Genomic DNA, 24,510 nt, shown 5'->3' on the forward strand with positions numbered 1-24,510 from the left:
TTAAATGAAGATTTAAGTATGCTAGAAAAATCTATCGATGCATTAGAAAAATCCTTGACCTCCCTGTCGGAAGTAGTATTACAAAACAGAAGAGGTTTAGATTTATTGTTTTTAAAAGAAGGTGGACTATGTGCAGCCTTAAAAGAAGAATGCTGCTTCTTCCCAGACAACATGGGAATAGTCAGATATTCTATGTAGAAACTGAGGGAAAGACTAGAAAGGAGAAAGCGAGATCAGGAAGCTCAACAGAGATGGTTCAAGTTGTGGTAATCTTAAATCTCCACAGATGACCACTTTACTTTCCACTTTAGCTGGACCAATTCTTACTATATGTTTGGTTTTGATCTTTGGCCCCTGCTTAATAAATAAGGGAACTTCTTTTGTTAAGAGTAGAGTGAATGCAGTGCAGCTTATGGTGCTCCAACACCAATATCAACCCATAGTAAAGATAGTAGAAGAATATGATTCCTACCCCCCACATGAGGATACAGACCTTTAAAATTCTAAGATTAGAATTATTTAGTAAAAGAAGAAGGAAATGAAAGAAAGAAAATTAAATTCAAGGCCCATGATTCATACGTCTCATGATGAGTAGTCAGAAGGTTTACAGACCTAAGGCAGAGAGCATAGTAGAACAGGCCCAGGCATGACCAGACAGGCTGGCACAAAGGCTGTTAAGTCATTCCAGGAACTGACTGGCTATAAAGATAAGAGAGGCATGCAAGGACCATCTCTGGACAAGCCCAGTTGAGTAATGGGCCACCTGGTCTTGTCTTCTCCTGATATGGTTTGAAATTTAACCATATGCTCTGCCCATAAAGATAAGCACCCTCCCTTTAGAGTTGCTGTTGTCCCAACCTGCACGTACGGCTTGCTGACGTTTAAACTGTTCAATTGTGTGTAACCGCACCAATTTCTCCTATCCCCTGACTTTTTTTCTATATAAACCCCTAACTTTTGAGCTTTAGGGTCGATTCCTCTGTCTCTTGCGTGAGACAAATGTCAGCCTGGAGCTCCATCTTTAAACGACCTCTTGTGTTTATATATAAAGAATAAAAAAGAAAAAAAAACAGAAATTTCTTCCAACACATAATAATCAGAACACCAAATGCACTAAACAAAGATAGAATATTAAAAGTAGTAAGGGGAAAAGGTCAAGTAACTTATAAAGGCAGACCTATTAGAATTACACCAGATTTCTAACCAGAAACTATGAAAGCCAGAAGATTCTGGACAGATGTTATACAGACCCTAAGAGAACACAAATTCCAGCCCAGGCTACTATACCCAGAAAAACTCTCAGTTACCATGGAAGGAGATACCAAAGTATTCCATGAAAAAAAAAAAAAAAAAAACAAATTCACACAATATCTTTCCACAAATCCGGCCCTTCAAAGGATAACAAAGGAAAAATGTGCCAGTACAGAAGGGATAGTAAGCCCTAGAAAAAGCAAGAAAGTAATTCTTTTTTTTTTTTTTTTTGGTTTTTCGAGACAGGGTTTCTCTGTGTAGCCCTGGCTGTCCTGGAACTCACTTTGTAGACCAGGCTGGCCTCGAACTCAGAAATCCGCCTGCCTCTGCCTCCTGAGTGCTGGGATTAAAGGCGTGCGCCACCACGCCCGGCTTGAAAGTAATTCTTCAACAAACCTAAAAGATGATAGCTGCAAGAATAGAATTCCAAATTAACAACAAACATAACAAGAAGCAATAAAGACTTTTCCTTAATATCTCTTAATATCAATGGACTCAATTCCCCAATAAAAAGACATAGACTAAAAGACTTGCCATGTAAACAAGACCCAACTTTTTGATACATACAGGAGACCCAACTCAGGCATAAAGGCAGGCACTGCCTCAGAGTAAAAGGCTAGAATACAATTACCAAGCAAATAGTCCTAAGAAACAAGCTGGAGTAGCCATTATAATATCGAATAAAATTGACTTCCAACCCAAAGTTATCATAAACGACAAGGAGGGCACTTCATACTCATCAAAGGTAAAATCTTCCAAGATGAACTCTCACTTCTGAATATCTATGCTCCAAATGCAAGGGCAGCCACAATCATTAAGGAAACTATAATAAAGATCAAAGCACATATTGCAACACACACAATAATAGTGGGAGAGTTCAACACCCGACAGATCATGGAAAGAGAAACTAAACAGAAACACATGGAAACTAAAAGAAGTTATGAAACAAATGGGTTTAACAGATATCTACAGAAAATTTGATCGTAAAACAAAAGAATATATCTCCTCTACAGCATCTCATGGTAAATTCTCCAAAACTGACCATATAGCTGGCCACAAAACAGGCCTCAAAAGATACAAAAATATTGAAATTATCCCATGTATCCTATCAAACCACTACAGACTAAGGATGACCTTCAATAACAACATTCAATTCAAGCCAATATTCACATAGAAGCAGAACAACTCTACTCAATAATAACTTGGTCAAGGAAGAAATTGAGAAAGAAATAAAAGACTTCTTGGAGGTTTCTTAGATATTTTCTTCATTTACATTTCAATTGGTATCATGAAAGTCAACTCTACAGTCTCCCTGATGTGATCCTCAACACACCTAATCCAAATTCCTGGCCCTGACGTTCCCATGTACCTGGACATATGATCTTCGCAAGACCAAGGACTTCTCCTACCATTGATGGCAGATTAGGCCATCCTCTGCTATATGTGCAACTAGAGACACAGCTCTAGGAGGTACTTGTTAGTTCACATTGTTGTTCCTCCTATAGGGTAGCATACCCCTTTAGCTGCTTGGCTACTTTCTCTAGCTCCTTCATTAGGGACCCTGTGTTCCTTCCAATAGATGAAGGTGAGCATCCACTTCTGTATTTGCCAGACATTGGCATAGCCTCACAAGTGACACCTATATCAGGGTCCTGTCAGCAAAATCTTTCTGACCTATCCAATAGTGTCTGGGTTTGGTGGTTGTTTATTGGATTGAATTCCCTTGTGAGACAGTCTCTGGATGGTCCTTACTTCTGTCTCAGCTCTGAACTTTGTTTGTGTAACTCATTACATGAATATTTTGTTGGCCAATCTAAGAAGGAAGGAAGCATACACACTTCGGTCTTCTTCTTCAAGAGTTTCATCTGTTTTGTGAATTATATCTTGGCTATTCTAAGTTTCTGGGCTAATATCCACTTATCAGTGAATGCATATTATGTGTGATCTTTTGTGATTGGGTTACTACACTCATGTGGTGTCTCTGGCAAGGATCCACAATGGACAAAAATGTAGATAATAACAGAAAGGTACACAACCCCAACTGATATATCTGAAATAAATCCCTACAACCTAAGAGGCTCACAGAAAATGTCACAGAAGAGGGTACAGAGTTCCGCCAAATACCAAGGTTCCTGTTGATACAATATGTCTATCTTAGACACAACAGGAAAATAGACACATGATCTTTTAACAGCGTAGTTACCTAAAGAAACCAGCATAATGGTACTAGTAGGTATACTAAAGAGGCCAGGGGAAATTCTATATATTTTTACCTTATAAGAAGAAATACTTCATATCAATTTTTACTAAAATATGGAGAATAGCCTGTGTCTGAAGATGAAATCTCCCATTGATTTTTCTAATCTCAACTGCACACCTCAGGATACATCTCATACAAGCTCAAATGTATGAACTCAGTAGGTTGACTATACATGTATGCATATATAAATAGCAACAAATATTAAAGAGATCAAAAATATGGGAAAAGGAGGGAAGGATTTGAGGGGAAGAAGACAGGCAGTTAATGAACTATGAGTTTCTCAAAAGCAACCACTATTAAAAAAAAAAAAAGAAATTCCATGGAAAGGTTCTGTATTATCTCTGTAATTTTTCTGCATATTCAAAATCATTCTGAAAGCTAAATTATATTACTAGACATTTTAAATTAACTTGCATTTCTATGTCCTATTAAGTCTTCTTGCGTCACTGATTTGGGGTCATGAACTTGGTCTCACAAATTCTGCAGAATGTTATTTGTACAACTTTAAAATTGCTCAATATAGTAACCTTTGACTGTAGGTGACAATATTAATTTCTCCCCGTCAGTACATATTTCAAAACACATAAAAGAATGTTAATGATTTTTTACTTGCACTATAAATCTTACCTCTCAGAATTTGATATAAGTTGAATAGGTGTCCTGGGCTGGAATCCTAACATCACCTACAAGAAGCTATTCATGATGTCAGACTATAATTGGTTTGAAGGGATACCTTTTCCTACCATAATATATCAAAAAGAAATTTTGGAAGATATTCGTAATAAGTTTGTGGTGAAAGAAGAAGACTTGTTGATATTGACTTACCCCAAGTCAGGTAAGGATCATCAGTAAGACTAATTCTGAAATGTATAAGGGAGATTAGTACTTTGATCCTAATTCATTTTGGGTGATGAGTAGAGTGTTCTATATATTTATGTGTAAAATGACTTGTGGGCATGGAGATTTGTGTGTGTTCCACTCAGACTGACCTATGTGGGCAGAGTAGATCAGCTATGGCACCAGAACAATGATAGTGCTCCCTAAAGCAGAATATGCCATTGGTCCTTCTCTCTGTGGAAGAGATAGAAGAGTGAGAGTGGTGAGAATAAATACAAGAAATAACATTAAGAGATAAAGACATGTAAGTGAGGATATGTGGAGGAGAGGACAGTTTCAGGTAAAATTACTATGGACTTTGTCCAGGACATAGAAATAGTCTGAAAACTCAAGAAAGCAAAAAGCAACATCATGGTAGTTTGGGGTATGGATGATATCTGTGTGGAAGAAGCACTGAACTTTGAGTAAGTATTAGGTTGCTGACATTGAAAGGAAAATGACACAGAATTTCCATAGGCAGTTGGAATACAGGAAAAAAGTACCAGACAATAACTCTGAGAAGGAAGCTAGAGAAACATCCACTGACAAATGAGCACATAAACACAAATCAACTGTGTGTGATAAATATGCACGAGGGAATTGATTCACCTTAAAAAGTAGAAGTACTCAGTCATACACTGGAGCATGGGTGAGTCTCAGTGGCAATGAATTAAATTAAAGGAGGTAGTCTCAGAGGGCATGTGCTATGATTACAACATTCTGAAATATCTGGGATAGTGAAATTCATTCCACCAGAATGTAGAATGGTGTTGGCCCAGGGCTGGAGGAGAAATTCCATTGCCAGGTTTCTGTTTGCTGTGTATAGGGTCTCTGTTTTGCAAAATGAAGTCTAGAATATGATGAGTGAATATACTTTGCACTTATGTCACATGGACATTGTGTACACAAGTCTGTGTGCTTGAAATTGGGCAGCACTGTAAATTGTATGGGCATATATTCTACTTGAGGCTTTTTCACAAGTAATGTTGAAATGAGTAACAATCACTTTTCCTTTTCATTCAGGAACGAACTGGCTGAGTGAGATTGTCTGCTTGATTCAGACCAAGGGAGATCCGAAGTGGAACCAAACTGTGCCCATTTGGGAACGCTCACCCTGGCTAGAGGCTGATATAGGATATCCTGCAATAATCAATAAGGAAGGACCACGACTCATAACCTCCCATCTTCCCATCCATCTCTTCTCCAAGTCTTTATTCAGTTCCAAGGCCAAGGTCAGTGTCCAGTGATTGAGATTTTCTTTGACTAAACACTCTTTCAACTTATTTTACCTGACAAGTCCTGGAGGTCTTGCTGAAATGTGAAGATGGGATTCTCATGCACTAGGTGATGCTGATGTTTCTTCATCTCAGAGACAGCTCCTTACAGCATGCACTTCTTGGCATCAACAATAGTGTCTTAGTTTGGTTACTGAATACGGGATCCATCCCCAGATAGAGCAGTATCAGTATTGTCTTTCCTTCAGTCTCTGTTCCACAATTTGTCTCCATCTTTACTCCCATGAGTTTTTTGTCCCCCACCCCTCTAAGAAGGATGGAAGTATCAACACTGGTTATCCTTCTAGAACTTCATGTGGTCTGTGAATTATATTTTGGTTATTCTGACCTACTGGGCTAATGTCCACTTATCAGTGAATGCATACCATTTGAATACTTTTGAGATTGGCTTACCTCACTCAAGATGATATTTTCTATTTCTATTCATTTTCTTATGAATTTCAAGAAGTCATTGTTTTTTATTGATGAGTAGTATGTCATCATGTAAATGTACCACTTTTTCTGTATCCTTTCCTCTGTTGAAGGACATCTGATTTATTTCTAAATTCTGTCTCTTATAAATACGGCTGCTATGAACATAGTTGAGCATGTATCCTTGTTATATGTTGGAGCATCTTTTGGGTATAAACTCAGGAGTGGGTCCTCAGGTAATACTCTGTCCAATTTCCTTAGAAACCACCAGACTGATTTCCAGAGTGGTTGTACCAGCTTGCAATCCCGCCTGCAATAGAGGAGTGTTCCTCTTTTCCATTTGTCTTAATGACAGTGTTCTTTGTCTTACAGAAACTTAGCAATTTTATTAGGTCCCATCTGTCAATTCTTGATCTTAAAGCATAAACCATTTCTATTCTGTTCTGGAAGTTTCCTTTTGGTCCCATGCATTTGAGGTTCTTCCCCACTTTATCTTCTATAAGTTTCAGTGTATCTGGTTTTATGTGTAAGTTCTTGATACACTTGGAGTTGAGCTGTGTAAAAGGAGGTAAGAATGGATCGATTTCCAGTGTTCTACATGGTGACAGCCAATTCAACCAGCATAATTTGTTGAAAATGCTATCATTTTCCCAATGGATGATTTTAGAAGCTTTGCAAAATATCAACTGAACATAGGAGTGTGGGATCAATTTTGGGTTTTCAATTCTATTCCATTAATCTACCTACATTTCATTGTACTAATAGCATACAATTTTTTATCATTATTGCTCTATAATACAGTTTGAGATCAGAGATGGTGATTCATCCAGTACTTTTTTTTATTGTTGAGGATAATTTTTGCTATCCTTGGGAAGTAGGAGTGGATGATTGGGTCAGGAAACACTTTCATTGAAGCAGGGGCAAGGAGATTGGATTGGGGGATTCCAGGAAGGAGGTGGGAAGCTGAAAAAGATGATAACATTTGAAATGTATATAAAAATATCCAATAAAATATTTTAAATTTCTAAGAGGACTGAGAGAGATGGCTCAGCTGTTAAGAGTACTGGCTTATTTTGCAAAGGACCTAGGTTCAGTTCCAAACACCCACATGGTGTCTCACAACTCTGCAACTCTTCTCCCAGGGCATCCAACCCCCTTTTACTTAATGTCTGTGGGTTTCTGTCCACATATGGTGAGCAAAAAATAATGTGTGCACTCAGACATGCATAAAGCAATATTTTTGAAGTTAAAAAATATGAGATCTAGAAGAATTGGTACAAAATCTGAAGTTCCTTTTATTAAAAATGATTACTTTGGGGGCTGGAGTGTTGGCTCCAGGACTAAGAGCAATTACTGCTTTTCCAGAGGTACTGATGTCAATTCCCAGCAACAACATGGTGTCTCATGACCAGTTGTAATGGGATCCAATGCCTTTTGGTATGTCTGAATACCGCGACAGTGTACTCCAATATATAAAATAAATAAATCTTTTTTTTTAAATGATGATTTCCTCTCATTTATTTCTTTCATGTTTTGAAATTTTTATAATAAAATATAATTATATACATCATTTTCCCCTACCTTTTTCTCCCTCCAAATACATTAATATATCACTTTTTCCTCTCTTTCATATTTAGTTTATTTTTTCATTGATTCATGCTGCATATATATACATATGCATATGAACATATATATTCCTAAATATATTCCTATGTTTATGTATTCCTATATAGATATATATTTACATGTTTTTAATATATACAGTATATATTCCTAAATAAATAAATAATCAATATATTCCTAAATAAATCTGTATATCCCAAATTACTTCAGTACACCATTCTCAGTCACTACAGTATTACTTGTATGTATATTTTACAGGCTTGGCATTTGTTGTTGGATAACCAATTGTTATTGTAATCTTTAGAACTGTCGAATCAGTCTGTGATATTTTACACTACTAATGAACTAGTCATTTTGTTGTTCCATTTTTACAAATCAAATAAAATTAGAAAAGGGGAATTATGACTATAGATTTTTCACATGTGTATATTTTTTGCCCACAAAAAATAACAAATGTTTTTAGAAACCCTTAGATATTAGAATATTGCATGTAAATTATGACAGTCAAAAGGTGAGAATAACTGTTGACATTCATTTACATTTTTGTCCATTCTAGGCGATCTATCTCATCAGAAATCCCAGAGATATTCTTGTGTCTGGTTACTTTTTCTGGAGGAACAAAAACGTTGTGAAGAATCCAGGGTCTTTTGGAACTTATTTTGAATGGTTCCTCAAAGGAAATGGTGAGTAATCTATGAAATATAGGAGGTGGGGGAAATTCAGAGACATTTATTTCATTAATTAATTTGTTTATTAATACATATTATATACTATAAATTTATTTATTTATATTATATCACAATATTCAGAACACATCTCCTCTTAATGACCCCTACTCACAGCTCATATCCCCATCGTCTTCTCTTCTGAGAAGGGATAGTTGCCCCTAGGGTACCTCCCTACCATGACACAACAATTCTCCCCAGGACTTGGTGTGTCTTCTCCCATTGAGACAAGACAGGGCAACCCAGATAAAGGAATAGGATCCACAGAGAGGAAACATGTTCATGGAGAGACCCAGCTCCAGTTTTTGGGAGATCTGCTCAAAGACCAAGCTGTACATCTGCTACATATGTGCAGGACCCCTAGATCTAGCTCATGATAGCTTTTTGGTTGGTGGTTCAGTTTCTAAGAGTGATAAAAGGTTCAGGTTGGTTGACTCTTCTGGTCTTCATCTGGAGTTCTTAACCCCGTTGGGTCCCTCAAATCTTTCTCAAATTTTTCCAAAAGACTTCCAGAGCTCTAACTAATGTTTGGCTGTGGACTTATACATCTCTTTTAATTCAGCTGCTGGGTGGAGTCTCACAGAGTGCACTTATTCTGGGCTCTTGTAGGCATGCATATCAGAGTAATAGTGTCATGGATTTTTTCTTGCCCATGGTGTGTGTCTAAATTTTGGCTAGTCAATAATTGCCCATTTTTTCCATCTCTGCTCCATCTTTGTTTCCGGACATCTTCTGTTTAGGACACATTTGGGGTCAAAGGTTTTCTGAAAGCGTTGCTATTCTTATCCCTCCACTGGGAATCCTATCTGCCTACAGGAGGTGGCATTTCAGGCTTCATGTCACTTACTGTTAAGAGTTTCAGATAGAGTCATCACCATAGAGACTCTGGAGTCTCCCCAGTTCCAGGTCACAGAGTAATTTTTTAAAAAAGACAAAGTGAGAGATAACTTAGGTTGGCCTTGAATTCTCTATATAGCTTGGGGTGATCTTGAAGTGTTGTTCCTTCTTCTGATACCTCTTAAGTTCTAAGTCTAAAAGCACCTACTGTATACTCTACTTATTGGATGCTGGAGCTCAAACCCACAGTTTTATGTATGATACCTAACTTGCCTTCATCTCTAGACTTTTAATATTCTGTAGGCTCCATTTTATCTCTCTACATTCAACAAGTCTATGGGCCCAGGACTCATAATCATTTCAACACTGATTGTGAAGTCTTTCTGTTCTCACACACCACCACAGTACAGGACACAGTCACAGACGGCCCCATGTCATAATATTTAAGCACCATTTGCAGTATCTAGTCTTTACAGACCTAATCTTTATATTGACATCGGTCATCATTTGAGTAAGAAATGGCCCACATAGGCCCCCAGATTTCAACACTTGGTTTCCAAATGGTGGCACTTTTTCAGAATGTTTATGAGACACTGACTGGTTGGAAAAAGTATTCCATTCAAGGTGGGCTTTGAGAGAACAAACACTCAAACCAATTTCAGTACACTCCATTTGTTTCCTGAATGTAGTTAAGGAAATGAAATCCCAGGTTTCCCTTCCTATCATTCTGCCTGACACAAACAAGCTCTCTATTCCTTAAGTTGCCTTTGATCTTGGTGTTTTATCACAGAACAGAAACATAACAAATGTTGCTTACTTCCTACCATGCTTTTCATTTGTCAATTTTCTTAGTCGTTTTGTAATGGCTTCTTATGCATCTTATATATTAGCCTGATCATCCAGCATTTTCTTAAATGGCATTTTTCTAAATATTATAAATACCAATCTCCGATTTGCCTCTAAAATATTTTCAGAGGTGAGGTAGGGGATTCTTGATACACTGTTTTGATTTATATATTTATTAAAATATATTAATCACGTATAATAAGTGTTTTATTATTGATATTTCCATACAGGTATACAGGGATTTTGATCTCAATAATAGCCCACTTACCATTCTTGCTTTTTTTCCATTCTAGCTGATTTTATTCCTTTTTCCAACTACCTCTATTTTTTTTAATCTTTTATGATATATTTTCTTTATGTACATTTCAAATGTCATTCCCTTTCCTAGTTTCCCCTCTGAAAATCACATAGACCCACCCTGCTCACCCTGCACACCAACTCACAGAATCCCATTCCAAGTCCTGGTATTTCTCTATACTGGGGCATAGAGCGTTTACAGGCCCAAGTGCCTCTCCTCCCATTGATGACCGACTAGGCCATCCTCTGCAACATATACAGCTAGAAGTAACAATCTCCACTATCTGTTTTCTTTGATTGGTGGTATAGTTCCAAGTAATTCTGAGGGTATTGTTTAGTGCATATTAATGTTCATCCTATGGGGCTTCAGACCCTTTCAGCTCCCTGGGTACTTTCATTATCTCCCTCACTGTGGACCTTCTGCTCCAACCAATGGATGACTGTGAGCATCCACTTATGTATTTGCCTGGAACTGGAAGATCTCTCAGGAGACAACTATATCAGGCTCTTTTCACAAAGCTCTTATTGACATCTGTCATAGTGTGTGGGTTTGGTGATGGTTCATGGAATGAATCCCATATTGGGGCAGTCTCTGGATGGTCATTCCTTCAGCCTCTGCTCCGAAATTTGTCTAACTCCTTCTATGGGTATTTTGTTCCTCATTCTAAAAAGGATTCTGAGACTCAGAGCTAATATCCACTTATCAGTGAATTCATATCATGTGTGTTCTTTTGCGATTGGGTTACCTCACTAAGATGATATCCTCCAGATCCATCCATTTGTCTAGAAATTTTGTATTTTTTAAATTTTTATCATATATTTTCTTCAATTATATTTCAAATGCTATCCCGAAACTCCACTATACCCTCCCCCAGCCCTGCTCACCTACCCACCCACTCCCACTTCTTGGCCCTGGTGTTCCCCTGTACTAGAACATATAAACTTTACACGAAGAAGGGGCCTCCCTTCCCAATGATGGCCAACTAGGCCATCTTCTGCTACATATGCAGCTAGAGACATGAGCTCTGGGGATACTGGTTACTTCATATTGTTGTTCCACCTATAGGGCTGCAGACCCCTTCAGCTCTGTGGGTACTTTCACTAGCTCCTCCATTGGGAGCCCTATGTTCCATCCAATAATGACTGTGAGCATCCACTTCTGTATTTGCTAGGCACTGACATAGCATAGTACTTAGGTATATAATACTGCAGACTTAGAAGCACACTTAAGTGCACACTACTATATACTTAGATATATAATACTACATCCTTAGGTATATGCTATTGTGTAGTTAGGTATATATTCCTACATACGTAGATATATACTACTAAAAGTAGTTGAACATCTGTGCTCATTTCAACTCTACCCAAAATAGCCAGGTTCAGCCTATGTGCCCATCAACTGAAAAACAGATAATGAAATTGTGATGTGTGTACACTACAGAATGAAATTTCATTCAGGTATAAAAATAACACTTGAGTTTCTTTGGAAAGTAGATACAATTGGAAAATATACTTAATGAGGTAACCTAGGCACAGATAGACAAATAGTATTTGTTGTTAGTCATAAGAGTATCCTATATAACTTCTTATTGTGTTTAAATCAAAGTGCATATAAAGGACAGAAATCAGCAAGGAGACATTAGAAGAACAAGAAAGAGACATTCCAAAATACTTTAATATGAGAGTGAAGGAATGAATATAAGAGTGGGGTGGTATATGCAAAGATAGGGTTGTAAGATGAAGGATATAATTAATCAAAACAAGAATATATGAAAATGCCTTATGGAAACTCACATGTTTGGAAGCTCATTAATATACTAGTCAAGATACCTTATACAGGTAGAAAAAACTGCCTGTAGAAGTCATAGCTTGTTAAATGAAAGCTCCATTGCTGGTGTTGGAAGACATCCCTCCCTAGGAGTTTTTGCCTGGAAAATGCCCGAGGATTCAAATAATATGAGCAATTGTCACTGTTGTCAGCTGCCCATCAAAAAGTAGTTGGTAAGACACTATTGCTACAGACATCCTTATGTGCTTGTCATGGGACATGAAGGAAGAATGCTGGGAGTCAGCTGCACTGTGCCTTCCTGCTGAATAGCCCTCACAGTGTCAGTCAGGATGTTATTAGGAGATTGTCATTAACACTTACTCAGCTGTGGACACTGTCATCTATACTTCAACCATCTTCACAACATATGCTTAATAATAGCTATTGTGTTCTGGGGTTAAACAGTCATTTTTTTTTTATTTTCATTGAGAAGATTTCACATCATGTTTATTCAACATGTTAAATATCCACATTTTGGAGGGAATAGATCATAGTGTTGAAGCTGTCATTGTTATTCTGGTAAATATATATGATGTGAACATCAACTTGTCTTCTAAATAATCATAATTTTCTGCTAACATATCTCTACCATCACCTTGATGTAAAAATGCTTCTTGTAATAGGCAATGGTAATTTCAGACTAGCCAAAACTCAAAACTAGCCAAAGTGCTGAGAATAAGTACCCTTTTAGTGCTCACCATAAATGAGACATCAATAGCCCATAGTATAAATTTAGGAAACATCAAGGAAGAAGGTATGATATAAGAACCTAAAGATGGGATAGAATGATGTGGAACATTGATTTGTAGATATGATTTGGCCACAGCACTCTTGGACTCATATTATCTCTGATTACTGCTCAAAACTTCCAAAAGGTGATCCCTTCAATATCCTATCAAGGAGAGAGGAGATGGTCACAAACCCCTTACCCATTTCTTGAGGATTTATAGGCAATTATTAGTAGATAGGAGCAGTGCTCATGAGATCTTCCTCTTTCCAGCCTCTATATCATGTTAGTGGCTTCTGATGGAGAGAGGTTATTTTTTAAGTAGATTAGCTATTGATAAGGTACCCATGTTAATAAAAATGACTCCTTTCCTATATTCCAGTAACAAACACACACACATGCACACACAGACACACATACACACACACACACACACACACACACACACACGCACACACAAAGAAAAGGAATATGAAAGTAGAAAGGAGAGGTAGTAAAACTTCTTGAGTTCCTTATATATATTGGATATTAGCCCCCTATCTGCTTTAGGATTGGTACAGATCTTTTCCCAATCTATTGGTTGCCTTTTGGCTTTATTGACAGTGTCCTCTGCCTTACAGAAGCTTTGCAATTTTATGAGGCCAAATATGTTAATTCTTGATAATACAGCACAATCCATTGGTGTTCTGTTAAGAATCTTTCTCCAGTGCCCATATCTTCAAGGCTCACCCCCAATTTCTCCTCTATAAATTTCAGTGTCTCTGCTTTTATGTGGAGCTCGTTGATCCACTTAAACTTAAGTTTGTGCAATGAGAGAAGAATGGGTCAATCAGCATTATTCTACATGCTAACCACCAGTTGAGCCAACACCATTTTTTGTAGATGCTGTTTCCTTTCCACTTGATGTTTTTGCTCTCTTGTCAAAGATCAAGTGACCATAGTTGTGTGGGTTCATCTCTGAGACTTCAATTCTGTTCCATTGATCTACCTCTCTGTCACTGTACCAGTACCATGCAGTTTTTAATCACAATTGCTTTGTAGTAAAGATGAAGTCAGGGATTGTGATTCCACAAGAGGTTCTTTTATTATTGAGAATAGTATTGGCTATCCTAAAATTTTTGTTATTCCAGATGAATTTGAAAATTGCCCTTTCTAACTGGGTGAAGAATTGAGTTGGAATTTTGATGGGGATTGCATTTAACCTGTAGATTGCTTTTGGCAAGATAGCCATTTTCACTATATTAAGCGTGCCAATCCATGAGCATGGGAAATGATTCCATCTTCTGTGATTTTCATTGAATTCTTTCTTCAGAGACTTGAAGTTCTTATCCTACAGATCTTTCACTTCTTTAGATAAAAACACACCAAGGTATTTTATACTATTTCTGACTATTTTGAAGGGTGTTAGTTCCCGATTTTTTTTCTCAGCCTGTTTATCCTTTGTCTAGAGACAGACCACTGATTTGTTTGAGTTAATTTCATGTCCAGTTACTGCACTGAAGTTGTTTATCAGGTTTAAGAGTTCTCTGGTGGAATTTTTAGGGTCATTTAGATATACTATCATATCATCTACAAATAGTGATATTTTGACACCTTCTTTTCCATTTATATTCCTTTGATCTTCATTTTTTGTCTAATTGATCTAGACAGACTTCAAGTACTATATTGAACAGGTAGGGAAAGAGTGGGCAGCATTGCCTAATACCTGATTTTAGTGGGATTGCTTCCAGTTTCTCAACATTTAGTTTGATTGTGGCTATTGGTTTGCTATATTGCTTTTAGTATGTTAAGGTATGGGCCTTGAATTCCTAATCTTTCCAAGACTTTTATCATTAAGGGGTGTTAGACTTTGTCGAATGTTTTCTGAGCATTCAATTAGATGATCTTTTTTTTAATTTGTTTATATAGGGGATTATGTTGACAGATTTCTGTATATTGAACCATCCTTGCATCCCTGGGATGAAGCCTACTTTATCATGAAGGATGATGGTTATGATGTTTTCTTGGATTCGGTTTGCTAGAATTTTATTAATTTTGCATGGATATTCATAAGGGAAATTGGTCTAAAGTTCTCTTTCTTTGTTGGGACTTTATATGTTTTGGGTATCAAAGTAATTCTGGCTTTATAGAATGTACTGGGTAGAGTACCTTCTGTTTTTATTTTGTGGCATAATTTGAGGTGAGTTGGAATTAGGTCTTCTTTAAAGTTCTGATAGAACTCTGCACTAAACCCATCTGGTCCTGGGCTTTTTTTGTTTGTTTGTTTGGGAGACTATTGATGACTGCTTCTATTTCTTTAGGAGAAATGGGATTGTTTAGGTCATTAATCTGAACCTGATTTAACTTTGGTACCTGGCATCTGTCTAGGAAATTGTCCATTTCATCCAGGATTTCCAGTTTTGTTGAGTATAGACTTTTGTTGTAGGATCTGAGGATTTTTTGGGTTGCCTCAGATTCTGTTGTTATATATCCCTTTTTATTTCTGATTTTGTTAATTAGGATACTTTCCCTGTGCCTATAATTAGTCTAGCTAAGGGTTTATGTATCCTGTTGATTTTCTCAAAGAACCAGCTCTTGATTTGGATAATTCTTTGTATAGTTCTTTTTGTTTCCACTTGGTTGATTTCAGCCATAAGTTTGATTATTTCCTTCCACTCACTAATCTTGGGTGATTTTGCTTCCTTTATTTCTATAGCTTTTAGGTATGCAGTTGAGCTGCTAGTGTATGCTCATTTCAGCTTCTTTTTGGAGAAACTCAGAGCTATGACTTTTCCTTGTAGGACTGCTTTCAATGTGTCCTATAAGTTTGGGTATGTTGTGGCTTCATTTTCATTAAAATCTAAATAGTCTTTAATTTCTTCCGTTATTTCTCCCTTGACCAAGTTATCATCACATAGAGTGTTCTTCAGCTTCCATGTGTATGTGGGTTTTCTATTATTTATGTTGATACTGAAGATCAGCCTTAGTCCATGGAGATATGATAGAGTATATGGAATTCATTCTATATTTTTTGTATCTGCTTAGGCCTGTTTTGTGACTGATTATATGGTCAATTTTGGAGAAGGTAGCATGACATGTTGAAAAGAAGGTATATCCTTTTATTTTTGGATGAAGTGTGTATAGATAGCAGGTAAATACATTTGTTTCATAGCTTCTGTTAATTTCACTGTGTCTCTATTTAGTTTCTGTTTTCAGGATCTGTCCATTGATGAGAGTGGGGTGTTGAAGTGTCCCACTATTATTGTGAAAGTTATAATGTGTGCTTTGAGTTTTAGCTAAGTTTCTTTAATGAATGTGGATGCCCTTGCATTTGGAGCATAGATGTTTATAATTTAGAGTTCATCTTGTAAATTTTACCTTTGATGAATAAGAAGTGTCCCTCCTTATCTTTTTTGAGAACTTTAGTTTGAAAGTCCATTTTGAGTTGAAGGTGAGGAATTCTCAATTCTTCCTGCACCATGCTTACATAAATACTTCCATATTCCTGCCTTGATGATAATGGACTGAACCTCTGAACCTGTGAGCCAGCCCCAATTAAATGCTCTTCTTATAGGAGTTGCCTTAGTCATGGTTTCTGTTCACAGCAGTAAAATCCTAACTAAGATACCCTGTGCTGATCCCATTCCAATATGTAGCTTCTGTTTGAGGACTAAAGAGTCAAATTGTGAAAAGAAACCAGAAGAACTTGTTTCTTGTGCTGATTGTGGCAACAGTGGATACCCATCCTGTCTGAAGTTTTGTCCTGAATTAACCACAAATGTGAAGGCCTTGAGGTGGCAGTGCATTGAGTGTGGGACATGCAGCACATGTCAAGTCCAGGGCACAAATGCAGATAATATGCTCTTTTTGTTATTCCTGTGATAGAGGATACCATACGGAGTGTTGTGACCCACCACTTTACAGAGTGATAAAAGGTCTGTAACCAGTGATGAAGTGTCCATGAGTGCATTCACAGGAATGGGGTCACCTGATACTAAAATTAAAATAAGCATCAAAAAAGAAAGTACAGAAGTAAGTCTGATGGGAAACAAGGATATCCCGACTGAAGAGGATCTGGAAATTTTTAAGCAGGCCCAGGACTGTCTTGGGGGAAAATAGAGTGTGAAAGTGGAGTGGAAGACTGTGGTCACTACCCCTCAGTAATAGAGTTCAGAAAATATGAAATCCAAACCTGGTATTCCTTGCCTTACCCACTGGAATATGCAAGATTACCAAAATTTTACCTGTGTGAATTCTGTCTTAAATATATGAAGAGTGAAAATATTTTGCTAAGACACTCAAAGAAGTGTGGATGGTTTCGTCCTCCAGCAAATGAGATTTACTGAACAAAAGGCCATTCAGTATTTGAGGTTGATGGGAATATGAGTAATATGTATTGCCAAAACATTTGCTTGTTAGCCAAGCTATTCCTGGACCACATTGTATTATGATGTTGAGCCATTCCTTTTTAATGTCCTTACAAAAAATGATGAAAAAGGCTGTCATGTGGTTGGATACTTCTCCAAGGAAAATCTCTGCCAGCAAATGTATAATGTGGCCTGCATAATAATCATGCCCCAGCACCAAAGGCAGGGATTTGGATGCTTTCTCCTTGATTTCAGCTATTTGCTTTCTCGAAGAGAAGGCCAAGCAGGGTCTCCCGAAAAGCCACTCTCTAACCTGGGCTGGCTCTCCTACCTGGCCTACTGGAAAAGTGTCATCTTGGAATACCTCTACCACCACCACGAGATGCACATCAGCATCAAGGTCATTAGCAGAGCCACAGGTATGTGCCCACATGTCATTGCCACCACTATGCAGCACCTCCATATGATTGATGGAGAGATGGAAGGTTTCTCATCATTAGAAGGGAAAAGTTGATATTGAGCCACATGGAAAAGCTGAAGAACTGTTCCTGACCAAATGTACTTGATCCAGAGAATCTAAGATGGAGTCCAATTTTAATTTCTAATGCTGTGGTTTCTGTGGAAGAGGGAGAAACTGAAAGGAGGCTGAACGACTAATGGATAAGCCAGCTTCTGGGAGAAGAAGGAGAAAAGGATCCTGTTGTCTAGAGATACCAGTAGGCAATCGTCTGCAAAAGTACAATAAAAAGAATAAATACCTGCATTCTCCAGAGAGGCGACCAGTGGCCGGGGAGAGAGGACAGTTGTTAGAGCTGTCCAAAGAGAGCAGTGAGGAAGAGGAAGAGGAGGTAGAAGATGACTAGGAAGAGGAAGAAGATGAGTAAGAGGAGAAGAGCATTCAGACAGCTCCCACACGGTTGACTAAGCCACAGTCAGTTTCCATTAAAAGAAAGAGGACTTTTGTAGTAAAGAAGAAAAGAGGTCATAAATGCAGGAGGATCAACAGCAGTGTAACCACTGAGACCATTTCCAAGAGGACAGAAGTGCTAAATGAGCCCTTTGACAACTCAGATGAGGAGAGACAAATGCTGCAGCTGGAGCCTACCTGTGGGATCCCAGTGGAGGAGGGGGACAGGAAGCCAGTTCTGACGAAAGCATTCCAACATCAGCCAGGGAAGAAAAGGCAGACAGAGGAAGAGGAAGGAAAAGACAATCATTTCTTCAAAAACACTGCCCTTTGTAGAAAAGATGTAGATAATGATGCAAAACACTTGAAAGAAGGCAGCAAAGACAATCCTGAGCCTCTAAAGTGCAGACAAGTGTGACTAAATGGAGAGAAGCAAGGGCTCTCCAAGTGGAAGCAAAGCAAGGAGAGGAAGATGGGGTTCAAGCTGAATCTGTATGAGAAGAATAGGAAGAGGAAGAAGGAGGAGGAGGAGAAAATTGGAAAAAATATATTTTTTTAAATTTCTCCATCAGTTATGACAAGTAGCCATGCTAGATATACTACTCTGACATGTAAATAGTTAACTTTTAGAACTTGAAATACTGATTTCCAGACTTCCTTCCCTTTAGAATTGTTAATGAGTCTCTTTTTCTGAGATGCCTACCTTTATATTTGGCTTAGCAGATCTCTCACTGATTTTTATTTACTTTCTTTGTTTACACAGTCATGAACAAGAATAAATGTATAGGCCATGGCTTTTTGGCCTTCATTTAGATTTTTCCTCCATTTATCCTTCTCATGATCCCACTAAGTAAGGAATGGTGCTGCCCAAAATATACATTATCCTTCTATATCATCAATTAACAATTAGGACAATGTTTAAATGCATACACACATGCCAATGGTATCTACATTATTTCTCATTAAGTCTGTCTTCTGGGGTATTTATAGATTGAATCCAGTTTCCTATTTCTTTTTTCCTTTAATGATACTTTCTTTATTATTATCTGGGTTGTATGTGTGCATAGTGTCTGTGTGGATACACACATGTCACAGAACATCAGTGATGACTTGAGGGCAACTTTGTGGAGTCAATTATTTCCTTCTAATTTATTCAGGTTACAGAAAATGAGATCTCCTCATAAGGCTTATATGATAAACACTTTTATACCTTAAGCCATAAAACAATCCCTTCATTCCCCTTTGTAAATCTATTCATTTCATTTAAAATTTTGAATTTGTGTTAATTTCTACTTTTCCTTGTTCAATAAAGTTGCTCATATCTTTCTTTTAAAAGTGATACCATTAGGAGCCGGAGAGAAGGCTCAGTGATCTATAGTACTGGCTGCATTTTTAGAGGACTAGAGTTTGGTTCCCCACACTCACACCCCTGCGTAGGTCATGATTTCCTATAACTCCAGATTCAGAGTAACTGACATCCTCCTCTCTCCTTTGCAAATATAACCACACAGACATGCAATCTCACAAACATCACATAGGCATATATAAAACTAAAAAATAAAATAAATCTTTATTAATGACTTCATTAACTTCAACTTTCTAGGGCTTACTATTCTCTCTGAATCCCCATGTTTACAGTTCTAAATTGAGGTATTCTTTTCATTGATCTTCTTTCTAACAGGCTACAAAACTAATGTTCTTTGAGTAAACTCACTATATCTGTGATCATTGTATAAAATGTCTTTAAATATATCTTTTAACTGTTTGATAACTCCATACAATGCGTTTTTATCACATTCATTCCCTTTCCTGATTCCTCCGGTATACTGCTCTAATTCCATAAGCACCCAACTTTGTATATTATCTTTTTAAGATTTAGGTTTTTTATGTCTAGGTGCCTTTTATCTGCATGTATGTATGTGGATCAAAATGAGAGCATTTCCCATAGTGGCCAAAAGTATAAATTGTCTTCTAGAACTGAAGTTACAGAAAATAGTGAGTTACCATGTTGGTACTGGAAACTGAACCAACATCTTCTGTGGGAGCAGCAAGTGTTCCAAAATCCTGAGCCATCTCTCCAGTCCTATTGCTTTTTAAAACCATCCATTCCAATTAATTCTGCCTATACATTTTTGGGTGTATGAATATTCACTGTAGTTGAATAAACACTCATAAATAAACTGACTTTCTTCAGGAAGTTATCAATCACTAGTAGTTCCTCATACTTGGCACATCATGACCAACCTCTTGCTCCATGCCGGGACTCTGTCTGGCTTAAGCTTACACAGGTCTTGCACATACTGTCACAACTGCTGGGTTCATGTGTCCAACTGCAGTGAAGTGCTCAGAAAACACTGTTTTAGTGAAGTCATCCACCACCTCTGCCTCTATAATATTGCACATCCACATCCAAAATGATCCCTGAACATTGGAGCAAAAGGTTTAATATAGAAGCCAATTTTAGTGCTTACTACTCCCTTACAAACACACACAAGGTCTCTCCCTTACAAACACACACACACACACAGAGAGAGAGAGAGAGAGAGAGAGAGAGAGAGAGAGAGAGAGAGAGAGAGAGAGAGAGAGAAACAAAAACACACACACAAAGGTGCCTTATCCCCTTTACTAATTTTGTTGATGTGATTATTAATGATGTCATATAGCTTTGATTTATACATCTATTAGATTTCTGCCAGTAGGTTGCTGTACTGATGGGAATCTTTCTTTCCAACACCATATAAAATACTGTTCTCCCATCTCTGTTATCAAATATTTCTGTTGACTTCATATACCTCAGCAGGAGGCTGGTACTTACAGAAATCACCTCTGGATTGCTGTATTGGTGTGATAGATTTCCCCCAGCACACACCTCTGTCCTTGCACCTTGGCAGTAGAATATCTCATGGCATCAATGGTAAATCTGTGTGGTAATGAGTTTGATAATGAACTTGATTTCATCAGTTCTCTATTTGTGTATTAACCTCAAACATCATGTTTAATGCTATAAATACAGACTACTTACATTTTTCTTAGTGAAGCTTTCTGCTGCTGCTTTCAGAAAATGAAGACAGTCAAGCAGACCCTGTGTTAGTGCTTTGTAATTGACACTCTATTTCTCCCTGCACACAGTCATATATGGATCATGGTTTGAGCATGTCCGTGGCTGGCTATCCATGAGAGAATGGGACAACATCTTGGTACTATACTATGAAGACATGAAAACGGTGAGCTTACAGTTATCACTCATTTACGAACAAGAACCTATTATTGAGGAACATTACTGAGAACTGTGATTGGTTTGTTTGTTTTGACTTTTATAAAAAATATCACCTGAAAGAAGTGAACTTTATTTATTTATTTATTTATTTATTTATTTATTTATTTATTCATTTATTATGTATTTTTGCTCCTGTTTTATTTTCTTTTAAATGTCACAGTTGAAATTTTGGAATTGTATATTTTTATTAAGCTAATAAAATATATTTTAAAATATGTAACTCAGTATTAGCATTTTTACTTTATTTTCCTAATTTTTTATAATTAAAGAATTAATTTATTTTTTACACTCCATATTTTATCCCCCTTCCCATCCATCATCCTACACTTCCAACATCCCATACCTCCTATCCACTGCATGTTTCTCCACGCCCACGCAACCTGACCGGAAAATACCCTAGGGCCTCCAGTCTCTTGAGAGTTAAGTGCATCATTTCTGAATGAACACAAGCCTGGAAGTCCTCTACTGTATGAGTGTTGGGGGCCTTATATCAGCTGGTTTATGCTTCTTTCTTTGTGGTCCAGTGTTTGAGATATCTCAGGGGCCCAGATTAATTGAGACTGCTGGTCCTCCTAAGGGTAGCCCTACTCCTCAGCTTCTTTCAGCTGTCCCTAATTCAACAACAGGGGACAGCTGCTTCTGTCCATTGGTGGGTGCAAATATCTTCATCTTACTCTTTCAGTTGCTTGTTGGTTCTTCTGGAGTGAGGTCATGCTAAGTCCCTTTTTGTGAGCACTCAATAGCCTCAATAATAGTGTCAGGCCTTGGGAACTCCACTTGAGTTGGAGCCCACTTTGGGTCTGTTGCTGGACCTTCTTTTCCTCAGGTTCCTCTCCATTTCCATCGGTAATTCTGTCATAAGGGAGCAATTATGGGTTATAGTTATGACTGTGGGATGGGCCCACTCTCCCTCATTTGATGCTCTGTCTTACTGATGGAGGTAGGCTCTATGAGTTCCCTCTCACTAATGACTGGCATTATCATCTAAGTTCCTTCCCTTTGAGTCCTAAGAGGCTCACACCTCCCAAGTCTCCAGTGTATTCTGCAGGGTCCCCCCAACCTCCTAGTTCCAGCGGATGCCTGTTTCCAGTCTTTCTGCTGGCCATCAGAGTTTCAGTCCTTTCTCTTTACCCAATAACAGATCAGGAACCCTGTTCCACCTCACTCCCCCATTCCATTTCCCTCTGAGATTTCTCCTCCCTTCCCAGTTGTGAATGCTTTCTTCTCCCTCCCAAGTGGGACTGAGGCATCCTCACTTGGGCACTTCAATTTGTTGGCCTTTTTGTAGTTCTGTGAACTGTATATTTGGTACCTGTACGCATTTTTTTTTTTTGGTTACCATCCACTTATTAGTGAACATTAACATTTTTAAATGAATCAAAAAATTTACAGTAATTTATTATAGTTAAAAGCCTCTTGAATTTGTATGATATCTTTGGAAGTTAAAAGTAATATACACTCAGTCACTTTTTGAAATATATTTGGAACTTTAAACATGATAGAAGTAGAAAAAAATCTGTAATGAAATCCTCTATGAAAGGAAATTGTGACAAGTTCCTGATTAGACAGAAACAGATCCATCGTCAAGAGAAAATACACAGTGTACCTGTGGCTTCATAGAATGAATTAGTGTTCCTTCTCTTTCTATGTTGTGGAATAATTTGAAGAGTACTTGTATTAGGTCTTCCTTGAAAGTCTGATAGAATTCTCCACTAAACCCATCTGGTCCTGGGATTTTTTTTGGCTGGCAGAATTTTATTGACTGCTTCTAATTCTTTAGGGGTTATGGGACTGTTTACATGGTTTAACTGATCCTGTTATAACTTTGGGATCTGGTATCTGTCTAGAAAATTGTCCATTTCATCTAGATTTTCCAGTTTTGTTGCATATAATCTTTAGTAGTAACATTTGATTTTTTTTTTAATTTCCTCATTTTCTGTTGTTATATCTCCCTTTTCATTTCTGATCTTCTTAATTTGGATACTGTCTCTTTGCCCTCTGATTAGTCTGGCTAGAGGCCTATCTTAATCTTGTTGATTTTCTCAAAGAATCAGCTGCTGGTTTTGTTGATTCTTTATATAGTTCTTTTTGTTTCCACTTGGTTGATTTCAGCCCTGAGTTTGATTATTTCCTGTTGTCTAATCCTCTTGTGTATATTTGTTCCTTTTTGTTCTAGAGATTTTAGTTATGCTGTCAAGCATCTAGTGTAAACTTTCTCCAGTTTCTTTTTGGAGGCACTCAGAGCTAGGAGATTTCCTCTTAGGACTGCTTTCATTGAGTCTTATGAATTTAGGTATGATGTGATTTCATTTTTATTAAATTCTAAAATTTCTTTCATTTCTTTCTTTATTTCTTCCTTGACCAAGTTATCATTGAGTAGAGTGTTGTTCAACTTTCATGTGTATGTGTGCTTTCCTTTCTTTTTTTTTTTCTTGGTATTGAATTGCAGCCTTAATCCATGGTGATCTGATAGGATACATGGGAATTTTTTCTATCTTGTATCTGTTGAGTCCTGTTTTGTGACCAATTATATATGGTCAGTTTTGGAGAAGATATCATGAGATCCTGAGATGAAGGCATATTATTTTGCTTTAGGAAGAAATGTTCTATAAATACCTGTTAGATCCATTTAGTTCATAACTTCTATTAGTTTCACTGTGTTCTTGTTTAGTTCCTGTTTTTGTGATCTGTCTATTGCTGAGAGTGGGGTGTTGAAGTCTCCCACTATCATTGTGTGGGATACAATATATGTTTTGGGCTTTGCAAAGTTTCTTTTATGAATGTGGCTGCCCTTCCATTTGGAGCATAGATGTTCAGAATTGAGAGTTCATCTTGATAGACTTTTTTCCTTTGACCAGTATGAAGTTTCCTTCCTTATTTTTTTGATAACTTTTGGTTGATATTTGGTTTTATCCAATATTAGAATGGCTACTCTAGCTTGTTTCTTAGGATAATCTGCTTGGAAATTTGTTTCCAACATTTTATTCTGAGGTAGTGTCTA

The 24,510-nt window shown here is 37.4% G+C and overlaps 1 protein-coding gene and 1 pseudogene across 5 annotated transcripts in view; both read left to right on the forward strand.

Moving 5' to 3' along the window:
- Positions 1-4,118: 4,118 nt before the first annotated feature.
- LOC147003552 (sulfotransferase 2A2-like) overlaps positions 4,119-24,510 on the forward strand; it is a 53,557-nt gene continuing 33,165 nt past the window's right edge. For 2 of the 5 annotated variants that reach the window (XM_085842202.1, XM_085842201.1), the window contains exons 1-4: positions 4,119-4,346; positions 5,411-5,619; positions 8,273-8,399; positions 21,362-21,456. In XM_085842202.1, the coding sequence (XP_085698328.1) occupies positions 4,211-4,346; positions 5,411-5,619; positions 8,273-8,399; positions 21,362-21,456 (567 nt within the window). In that variant the 5' untranslated portion in view covers positions 4,119-4,210. The remainder of the gene's footprint in view (positions 4,347-5,410; positions 5,620-8,272; positions 8,400-21,361; positions 21,457-24,510) is intronic. The other 3 variants (XM_085842205.1, XM_085842204.1, XM_085842203.1) reach the window with 2 other exon arrangements.
- Positions 12,860-19,207, forward strand: LOC147003553 (histone acetyltransferase KAT6B pseudogene; annotated as a pseudogene).

The sequence above is a fragment of the Mus caroli genome, unplaced genomic scaffold, assembly GCF_978045245.1.
Source record: "Mus caroli unplaced genomic scaffold, Mus_caroli_1 scaffold_8, whole genome shotgun sequence".
Lineage (NCBI taxonomy): Eukaryota > Metazoa > Chordata > Mammalia > Rodentia > Muridae > Mus > Mus caroli.